At 35.9% G+C, this 11,308-nt stretch overlaps 1 protein-coding gene across 1 annotated transcript; it reads left to right on the plus strand.

The window, feature by feature from the left end:
• The first annotated feature begins 3,479 nt into the window (after positions 1-3,479).
• Positions 3,480-10,428, plus strand: LOC104239807 (phospholipid:diacylglycerol acyltransferase 1-like). The gene is made up of 6 exons (XM_009794521.2): positions 3,480-4,075; positions 5,432-5,654; positions 5,773-6,056; positions 6,605-6,932; positions 8,498-8,754; positions 9,755-10,428. The coding sequence occupies exons 1-6, from the start codon at positions 3,645-3,647 to the stop codon at positions 10,236-10,238; spliced, it is 2,007 nt and encodes a 668-aa protein (XP_009792823.1). The 5' UTR covers positions 3,480-3,644; the 3' UTR covers positions 10,239-10,428.
• The last annotated feature ends 880 nt before the right edge of the window (positions 10,429-11,308 follow it).

The following is an 11,308-nucleotide window of genomic DNA, read 5'->3' on the forward strand; positions in this document are numbered from 1 at the left end:
GTTTTTGTTCAGATTTATCTTTACATGAAAAGCGGCTAAATTTCGATTACTTTTGAAACTGAGATATTTTTGAATGACCACTTATAAATCTGACTATTTTTGAATTTCTCCCCATTTTCTAGGGGTAAAGACGATGCTCTCATGTAAGGATGTGCGGGATAAAATAGCACGGTCTAGTCAGTTTTCGGATTGGTCATTCAAAAATAGCCAGTGTTTGCCAAGCCATTGAAAAATAGCCACTATTTTGCTGCAACAGAGACCGGTCCAGCATAATATACTGGAGTTCGGTGCACCTGTGTATAAACTTCCAGCATATTATGTTGGACCGATATACTTTGCTGGCTCCAGTATAATATACTAGAGACTGGAGCATCAGTGCTCCAAACTCCAGTATATTATGCTGGACCGGTATATTATACTGGAACTCCAATATATTATGCTGGAATATTTTTTTCAGATTTTGAACAGTGCTTTCGTTCAAATTTATCTTTACATGAAAATTGGCTAAATTTCGATTACTTTTGAAATTATGGCTATTTTTGAATGACCATCTGTAAATCTGATGTGCGGGGTAAAAATATTTATACTCAAAACTTAATGTAAAAATTGCACGAGGCGCCCTAATTGGTCGCCCACATTTAACATATACCCATTTTTTTAAAAACTTTTAACTTGTACCCCACCTTTTAAACAATTTCAGCCCCCTTTCTCCTCCCCTTCTCCCAGTGATCTCCATATTTCTCCGGAATTTAACATTGATGTAACAATATCTCTCCTTCTGTGGCTTCACTCAATTCCTCAGAAGTCATCTTACTATACATTCTAGTAGCGTTATTGTACTAATATTTACTGAACTATCAGCATATGAAGAAAATTAAACATTATATTTGCCATCCCACAACGATATAAAAGCAGGAGGATGATGATGAAGCCAAATTTACTCTTATACAACAATTCCTCTTCTGAGTTCGATCTCGTCTTCAAATGTTTTCTTCAATATGTTTAATTTGTTTGGTGTTTGTGATGACTGATGACGCTTTAAATGTTTGGAAAAGAACGTACAGATCAGAACATTATTGATAGCTAAATCTACATCCTCTTTTGAACCTGCTCGTTTTATCAAGTCTGAGCTTTTGGTTCAAAAATGAATATTTGTCGAACTGAAAATATTTCTCATACTTTTTTCCCAAAAAAACAATTGTAGCAGGCGTTGACTAAATATTTCTTCCGATACAAATACAAGTGCATTAACACAAAGAATAGCTTCATTCCAGATCAGAAATTGTATAAACCAAGAGAACTTCAGCTCTTCGACAGTTATAAAACAAAAACTTCAGCTCTAGAGTTGAAGTTCACCAGTTACAAAAACAAAAACTTCAGCTCTAGAGCTGAAGTTCGCTAGCTAGTTACAAAAACAAAAACTTCAGCTTTACAAAACAAAAACTTCAGCTCTAGAGTTGAAGTTCGCTAGCTAGTTATAAAAACAAAAACTTCAGCTTTACAAAATAAAAACTTACAAAAACTTCAGGCCTGACTATTAGAATGCTGAAGTTTTGCGTGATTGCCTTTACTACTTCAGCCTCGTATGCTGAAGTTATGCGAAAAAGCGGATACGCTTGCAAGTTTTTTGCAAAGCGGACACAAATTAAAACGTGACACAAGAAGCGGGTATAAATGCAAATCCCCCAAACTTTATTTGAAACTGGACTAGCTATTCTGCCGCAACGAGGTCACTGTCCAAAGATGCAGGCCCAAACAGAGCACTCAAAATTTTTAAATGCCTTTGTTGACTACTTTGAGGGTGTTTGACTAAGCTTATAAGCTGGTCAAACTGGCTTATAAACAATTTTTGGCTTATCTACTTGTTTGGTAAAATTAAAAGTGCTTATAAGCCAAAAATAAGCCGAAAGTCATAAGTTGGTCTCCCCCAACTTATCAAATTTCAGCTTATAAGCACTTTAGGTTTGATCAAGATATTTACTATTCTATCCCTAAAATACTTTTTTTAAAACAAAACTCTTTATATATCCAGTTCTTCAGCTGCTTATTATTAATTACTTTTATCCAAACACATAACTACTTATTTTTCAAATCAGTTTCAGCACTTAAAATTGTTTTTCAGCACCAAATGCTTATCAGCTACTCGAAATCAGCTAAGCCAAACGGGCTCTTTGTCTCTTCCGTTCCATAGAGAAACACTTCTTTAAGCAGCACGTTCTATTTTTAGGTAAATAAATTTCGAAAGATGTGAAAGGCATGTGATGAATACAAAATACGCACGACATGTGACTTTGAAATTGCATATTATTTGTCTTTATAATATAATTGCTAATAAACAAAAGGAAGGAGCAAAGAAAGAGATCAGAAGAAAATGTCAAACAAATAGTTTATTAACCTGTAAGATGGGAAAAGTGGCAAGAGATTCACCTAATATTTGTCCTTTTTTCAAATTTAAAGTCAAGAACACTATACAAAAACTCAACATTGCAAAGTATATTGAATAGAACGATGAGTATATTGGGGACAAACAAATTGAGTGACGTGTCGTGTTTGATTTTCTTGGATAGTATGTCCCAAGGTATTAGATGTGCACGATTAAGTTTTTCATAAAACATAATACATCGTTAACAATTGACACCAATTTAGTTATTCGATTATTTGGTTAGAAATACGAACTAATAAACGTTAACAAGATTGGCCGTGTACGTAAAACATAGAATTATGCCATTACGATTGGTCTATAGCACAAAAATTAGTTCCATATATGAATGTAATGACTAGTGATTGTTCGTAATCGTACTGAAGATTGACCTTTTGCAATTTTTCGTCTGAATTATTGAGTTGTGTCCCCATATACTAAATACTACAAAATTCAAAACCATGCAATAATGGCTGCCATAGGTAAAGTCATTTCGGGTTTATATATTATAATTTTGTTGTCAATTTAGACGTGGTAGTTTGATTCGACACGAAGTTTAAGGATGAAAAAAAAAGATTTTTGGAACTTGTGGTATTAAAAGTTTAAGGGGGTAAAAACTTTGTGGGGTTATGATATTTCTGTGGTTATAAAAACTTCTCATTATTGGTAAATGAGTAAAATGAAGAGTCTAATGTTAAATTATTTCCAATTGTAGAAATGAGTCATTATTTTTGGAACGGACTAATAAGTAAAAGTGTGTCATCTAAAATGAAACAACGGGAGTAATACTTACTATATAGGAATAATTACCTGATTTTTACAGATTATTAATTAACATGTTGTACCACATTCTAAAACTTTCCTTAATAAATTAATCTACAATAAACAGAGTCTTGTTTAATTATTAAGATTGGTCCGTTATGGCAAGCGGATTAAAGTGTTCACCAATCTATCCATACATTTCACGCCACGTTACGTATATTCATTGCTGTCGCTGCCGGCCCCACACAACTCTGCACCACCCAATGCCCATTTTACCAGTCCCTTCTAAATTATCGTTTTTAATTCAGTCACCCATTATCTCCCCTCTCCCGCCGACACAGCCGCCGTTGCCGCCGCCGGCTTCCGGTTGTCTTTGTTCTCACAGAACCCTAGGAAGCTATATATGCATCTTTTGACGCATTTTATTTTATTAATTGAATTGAAGTTAAAAAAATATTAAAAGATGTCGTTAATTCGAAGAAGAAAAGCACCTGAAAATGAAATTTCAACGGATGCGGAGCCAAAGCCTGATGCAGAAGAAGACGATAAGAAAAGTAAGAAAAATATAAAGGTAGGAAACAAGCAGAAATGGTCGTGCATCGACAGTTGCTGTTGGTTTATAGGATGTATATGCTGTGTGTGGTGGCTTCTGCTCTTTTTATACAATGCTATGCCGGCGTCGTTCCCGCAGTACGTGACGGAGGCAATAACGGGGCCGTTACCTGATCCACCAGGCGTTAAATTGCAGAAGGAAGGATTAAAGGCTAAGCATCCGGTGGTTTTTATTCCAGGAATCGTCACGTGCGGTCTTGAACTATGGGAAGGTCATCAGTGTGCTGAAGGATTGTTCCGGAAGCGGCTTTGGGGCGGTACCTTTGGAGAAGTGTACAAAAGGTATTTGTGTGCCTCTTCCTGTCTATGCTAATTTTTTTTTTTTTTTGGGTATAATCAGGTCATTTATTAGGCAAGTAACTTAAATCTCTTGATAAGTAGTACTTCTTTGTAATAATTTATATGATATTGTTTGACTAAGCACCGAATAAATACCTTTGAAATATGGTCTAAAACAAAGCATATTGAAGTTTAAAGTGAAATTATTTCTAAATATGAAAATGTATCCTTCTTAAAAAGCAAAGTGTGCCACATACAAGGGGAGGGAGAGAGTAAACAGTCTGCTATCACAGGTTAAAATTCGATGATAATGCAAAAGAATTATACACCGTCTAAATATATAACTTAAATCCGGAAGATAATAACATACTGAATTAGAGCTTCAGCTGGATTTTGAGACTAATTAATTTTTATTCTAATAATGAGAGGATTTACACACTGATTTTATCTCTTGAGATACTCTTCTTTCAGCTGAATATTACTAATACTGAATAAGGAAACTGTTTGACATTGAGCGGAGCTTTGTTTGTTTGTGGGTTGGGGGGAGGGGGTGGGGGCAAGGGTTCATCCTATGAACCAACAACAAGAAGTATATGCATCCCTATGAACCAAAGCAGCTGTTTGTGTGTTTACTTCTTATTGTTTGAATCCCCTTAGTGAAAATCCTGGCTCTGCCACTAAATAGGTGTCCTAAAGCTTTTTGCTTGCAATTTCAACGCGGACTAGTACAGTTTATTTAATTTGATGTACTTTAGCATATCTTCTTTCTGGTGTTAGTTTATACAGTAATTATCGTTGTTTATTGATACAAAGCTGAAGAAAGGATATACTTCTGGCATCAGTGAAATCTCCAAAAAACGATTTTTAGTCATCAGCTGAAATAGTTAAAAAATCATCTGTCTTTCGGGATGATTTTTTAGACATCTGTGGCATTGAATTCACTTCAATTTCAGTCAAAGAGACTAATATCTGGCAATAAGCTTTTTAGTTTGAAAAAACTAATAGGGAATCTACCACCACCACAGTTAATTTTGACCGTTGCAATTTTACTCTCCAGGAATTGCAAGCTACACAATGTGATACATCTTTCAGTTAGGAAGTGCTACTTTCTGATTTAGTAAGAGACTTCTGTTTAGGAATGAAAGGATCTCATATTATCTTTCTTTTCTTGGATTTTCTCCACTTCAAATCATGGTTCTTAACCTATAACTTTTTCTTTTGATAAGATATGGAGTAGTAATAAAGGAAAAACAAAACAGAAAACAACCTCTTAACCTCTAGCTCACCCCTTAAGAGTTAAATATCTGTAACCATTGCTAGCATTTTCTTTCACTTCTTATTTTTTGTGATCCTTTGCAGACCGCTGTGCTGGGTGGACCATATGACACTAGATAATGAAACTGGGATGGATCCTCCTGGTATTAGAGTTAGGCCAGTTAGTGGACTTGTTGCTGCAGATTACTTTGCTCCAGGATACTTTGTCTGGGCAGTTTTGATTGCTAACTTGGCCCGAATAGGATACGAGGAGAAAACAATGTATATGGCTGCATATGATTGGAGGCTTTCATTTCAGAACACCGAGGTACTAATGTCTCCTTATGTGGTTTCGTCTATGTTTGTATTTGATGAAATCACGTTAAAAGCTGTTTCGGTGATCATTTTAAAATGTTATAACTGTGATGCACAATTTATTTCAACAGGTGCGTGACCAGACCCTGAGCCGGATAAAAAGCAATATAGAACTGATGGTTGCAACTAATGGGGGCAAGAAGGCAGTAATTGTTCCACATTCCATGGGGGTTGTATACTTCTTGCATTTTATGAAGTGGGTGGAGGCACCAGCCCCAATGGGTGGTGGCGGTGGGCCCGATTGGTGCGCCAAGCATATTAAAGCAGTGATGAATATTGGTGGGCCATTGTTAGGTGTTCCAAAATCTATAGCTGGGCTTTTCTCAGCTGAAGCACGGGATATAGCTGTTGCCAGGTAAATTTGGTCTCGGTGAATTTTTCTTCTTCGCCAGCCAGTTAAAAGGATGGGTGCAAATTATGTAGAACTAAATCCTTTTATTTGGTTACTGAAACTAATTTGTGACCCATGCAGTAACTTCCTTTACATGCCGTGAAATTATCCCTTTCTTTTATGTCTTTCAAGTTGTGCTCTGAAAACTTCGAGCATCTCCAAAATGTAAACCAGATGTCCTGAAAGCTTTCTATTTAATATCCTTTTAAGCATTGAACCATAAAAAAATTATGTACAAAATTGAGGTTCATATCAGCATAACTCATTTTAGAGTAGGCAACGAAAGGAAAAACAAACTGCTATAGTGCCTTAAACACCCATAAACCAAGCAACACCAAACAAACATATTACTCCATAATGTCCTCACTCGCACTCATCTTCTTCGTCCTCCCTTTGTTATCATTCGATTCAGCACCAGCATCCTCATAGTCCTTCCCGGAGCAGCAAGGTCTTTAATTTTAGTCTTGCATGTAATGTATTTTTTCTTCTTTAGTAATTCACCTCAATTTCAGGGCTATAGCCCCAGGTGTTCTGGATAAGGATTTATTCCATTTTCAAACATTAGAGCACATAATGAAGATGACACGAACATGGGACTCAACCATGTCAATGATACCAAGAGGAGGGGACACGATCTGGGGCGATCTTGACTGGTCACCCGAAGAAGGCTATTCTCCTTGCAGAAGTAAGTCTAAAGATGATGCCGCTCAGATTTCAGGCCATGACGAGAATCGAACTACAGATTCTAATGCAAAATATTACAGTTATGGAAGGATGATATCCTTTGGAAAGGATGCAGCAAAGGCACATTCATCAGACCTCAAGAGGATTGACTTTAGGGTAATGTTAATCAGAAACCAAATTCTCTCATTGTTTCTCTCGTATGTGCTATTTTCCTCTATTTGTTTCAACTTTCAACATTGATTTCATTGGTGGTGGGTGCGGGTGATTCTGAATAACGAATTTAAGGACTTCTACTATAGAAATGCTAAAGGCGTGGGGTGGATCTAGTGAATAAGCTGTGAGTTCATTTGAACCCAGTAGCTATAGCTTAGACCTTTTGATATGTGTTAAAGAAACCACTAGTACAAAATAACAGTTTTTTTTAGAATGATATAAATAACAGATTTCGAACCCAGTAATATGGGATTGTGGTAGAATTCCGAATCTGAACCCATAAAGTGCAAATCCTAGATCCACCTCTGCTAGAGGCACCAAAAAATAGCAGAGATAAAACTATCTAAAAAGTAGTTAGCACTTTGATGTGAAGTTCTTGTTCTAATTCCAGTTTACTTATATTTTTATGCTATAGGCAAGCATTCGTTAGGCCAAGCAAGGGGATGACCTGTCACCTTGCTAAAAACTGCTGCTTTTGGGGAACTACCAAAGAATGAATTGGGTACCTGGTCATAACAAAACCAATGGGCACACATGATTGCATGTTTAAGAGCCAACACAATGTGCTTGGTGTGATGTCAGTGTAAAATAATGGAAACAAATGAAGTCTAATCATATATTACAAGTGGATGATGCCTTTGTATATCAAATTTTTCTAGACATCCTTAATTATTGCATTCCCTTTTTGTGATAAGTACTAGGTGAGGACTTATCGACAAAAAAGAAAGAAATATGATAAAGCACTACATGAAGCATTCCTTAAACACTTGCTATCTCAGCAAAATAATCTGTTCAAAGTTTCCTTTTTGAAAAAAGAAAAAATCTCCCCTGCCAATGAAAATGACAAAGGTGGTTACAGTTAAGGTCATATTGAATGTCCTGCTGAAAAGTATTTCTTTTACTTGCAAATAATACTCCAAGCTTGTCACTTGTCCCTTTTTTTTTGAATGAGGCACTCCATTCGTTATGCCAATTCATCCGAATTCATTATGCTCCAAATAGACTATAAGAGTCAAGTTCTTTTTATGTGTTTGCTGAAAATCTGCTGATCAGAAGCTGAACTAGACAAGCAAAGCGTCATAACTGCGAGGGAAAAGCAATGGAAAAATAGAACCATGTTCTCTCAGATATCTCAAATTTGAAAACCACATTGGCTATGGCGTACAATGTGCCTCTTGTAGAGCGAAGAAATGCCTATTTCCTTACTTTTTCTTTTAATTAATACTCCTATTTAACATCCTTATGTCAGCAGCAACACATGTGAAATGTGCATCAATCAAGTGTTTCCATGGGATTGAACTGAATAACATTAGAAATGAATGATCAATGATGTCTCAGTGTCCTTCCATATAATGGGTGTCTTTTCTTCCTATTCATGCTAATTTGAAACCTCTTCTGTCTGTCAAGTTATGTCTTAATTTTTTGTGCTTTCAGGCTGTGCTAAATAATATTATCTCTCCCACTTGCTTCCTGATGCCCGGAACTAACTAGCGTTTATTTACATGTAGGGTGCTGTAAAGGGCAGTAATGTTGCAAATAACACCTGTGATGTGTGGAACGAGTACCATGACATGGGTGTTAGTGGTGCTAAAGCAGTGGAAGAGTACAAGGTTTATACAGCTGGAGAGATTTTGGATTTGCTCAACTTTGTTGCCCCAAAGATGATGGCCCGTGGTAGTGCTCACTTTTCATATGGGATAGCTGATGATCTGGATGATCCTAAGTATTCACACTACAAATATTGGTCAAATCCATTGGAAACAAAGTAAGACTTCTCATTTTTTCTTTGGTGTCCTATAATGTAGTTTTTACTTGAATCCTTTCAGATAAGATGAAAAAGTGGTCTTTAACTTTATAGGTTGAAGTTCAAAAATCAAAACCAAATTTGCCTTTAGAGTTAAGAGTCTTGACTATCTTACTTTTTTTATTATTTTAAAAAAAAAAACACAAAATTCTTTAACAGTTTCCAGTCAATAGTTTTCACTTGGACAAGAATTTTTGGTATGCTAGATTATTATCTGTTTCTCTTTCTCCTCCCTAAGGTAGAGTGTGGTTGAGGGGCAGCAGTAATCTCTTTGAGTACCAGCTGACCTGTTCCAACGCTATCTTAATCTATGTTGCTCGGACTCTGCAAAAGCGCGTCGGATCCTCCAAAAGTAGTGCATTTTTGAAGGATCCGACGTGGGTGTGGCAACATTTTTAGAGGGTCCGCGCAACATATATCTTAATGCTCTATTCTGATAAAATACATGACTTTCTCCAAAAACAGTACATCTTATCTCTCGTGTTTTCCAAAATTCAAGGTTACATTTGTGAAAATTAAGAAGCCAAATAAGTCAAGTATTTTAGTGACGGTAGGTCCATCTCTGACAGATTGAGGGGGCACAGATTAACTGTCGGCTGTATGCCATCTTTCTGTATTCTTCAGCCACATCTGTATGTCTTTTGTTGAACTTAAAAGTATTTAAAAACGGTTATGTCCTTTCTTGCCCTTTTAGATGCTTTTGAACAGGAAAAAGTTAAGATCCTTTAGATACTTTTGTTTCTTGCGGCTCATGGGAATCGTATGAACTATCATTTTAGATTCTCTTCTCAAGTTCACTTTTCTTTTTTCCCTTTCAGATTCAGAGTTCTCGGAATGTTTAGTCAAATTTGAAATTCCGAAAGGATGCTTCCTAAAATTTGCTGCAGCTTCTTTAAATAAAACTAGTCTTAATTATTTTGTTCTCAGTTGCGTTTTTGTTTCTATTTGATCTGTTCTGCAGGTTACCAGATGCACCTGACATGGAAATCTATTCAATGTATGGAGTCGGCATTCAAACTGAAAGAGCATATGTTTACAGACGGATGCCAACAGCAGGATGCAATATTCCATTCCAGATTGATGCTTCAGTTGATGAAGAGGATGAAGATAGCTGCTTGAAATCTGGTGTTTACACAGTAGATGGTGATGAGACTGTGCCTGCATTAAGCGCAGGATTCATGTATGCCAAAGGATGGCGCGGAAGAACTAGATTTAATCCCTCTGGTATCAAAACTTATATAAGAGAGTATTTTCATGCTCCTCCCGCAAACCTTCTTGAGGGTCGTGGTACACAGAGTGGAGCCCACGTTGATATAATGGGAAATTTTGCTTTGATAGAGGATGTAATGAGAGTTGCTGCTGGTGGTACAGGTGAAGACGTGGGAGGTGATCAAGTTTTCTCAGATATCTTCAAGTGGTCTGAGAAGATCAGTTTGCGATTGTGACTAATGGTTGTGATCATCTGTCACTGCTATACTATAGTTTCATCGTGTCAACGTATCAGCTTCACGTCTTATTCATAAATTTGTGAAAGAATTACAAGAAAATACACATGACTTCACACCATAACAAAAAATGAACTCATATTGTTAAGTTTTACCCCACCTAGCTTATATTATACATATTTTGAAAACATTAGCTCTTGCAAATTCAAAATATGTGTTCTTACAACCATTGCTTCTAAAAGCTATGGAGTTAAATCTGTGTTCTCACAATCATTATTTTCACTCTCTCTTCTTCTCACTTTATTTTACATATGCTTCAAGGGGCCATCCGCCATTACTGCTTCTCCCCTATAGCACCTGGTTGCAATGTAAAAAAATTGAAGAGTAGAAGTCCACCATTAAAGGGAATTGAAAGCTTTGCTTTAAAAAATAGAATTTTTTGTAATTCTTAGTTGTTTGGATTGAGTGTTGTTCCAATTGATTGAAAATATCAAAAGGAGTTCAAAGTTTAAATTTGAAGTGATTTGGAGTAAATTTGAGCAAGATTTGAGTTAAATTTCAGAAAAAACGCAAGGAAGAAGACGAAGTCAGTTTTTTGTATAATTATGTATAATAGTGTATATGAGTGTATAAACACATCGTATACACTTTTATACACTTTTATACACCTTTATACAAACGTCTGTAGACGAACTTCTTTCACGATTTTCAGTTGCAATTCCTATTCAAAATCAGTCCAAATCTCTATTAAATGACTTCAAATTTTATATACAACCTCCTTATACTATTTCTAACAAGTCTAAATAACACTCACTCCAAATTTCTCACAAAATCAAATTCGGAATTTAAATCCACATATTTAAGCTTGTTAAAAATCTAATTTTCACCACCCAAATGGATTTGGTTTGTTGAACTAATATTTGAGTCACAATTACTAATTCGAAAGTTAACTTAAAAGCTTGAACAATCTTTTTTAAAAATTAAATGGTAATTTTGAGAACCTATTAGAGTTGGATGTTGAATCTTAGCCTATTATTTTTGGGCTAGTTGGTTGTAAATTGAAATATGGG

Source organism: Nicotiana sylvestris, chromosome 3 (assembly GCF_000393655.2).
Source record: "Nicotiana sylvestris chromosome 3, ASM39365v2, whole genome shotgun sequence".
NCBI lineage: Eukaryota > Viridiplantae > Streptophyta > Magnoliopsida > Solanales > Solanaceae > Nicotiana > Nicotiana sylvestris.

Bases quoted from the DNA above. Each gene is read 5' to 3' on its own strand.
- LOC104239807 (XM_009794521.2), top strand. From the start codon at position 3,645: ATGTCGTTAATTCGAAGAAGAAAAGCACCTGAAAATGAAATTTCAACG. The intron at 6,933-8,497 runs GTAATGTTAATC...ATTTACATGTAG, and splicing joins TCAAGAGGATTGACTTTAGG to GGTGCTGTAAAGGGCAGTAA. The intron at 8,755-9,754 runs GTAAGACTTCTC...TCTGTTCTGCAG, and splicing joins TCAAATCCATTGGAAACAAA to GTTACCAGATGCACCTGACA.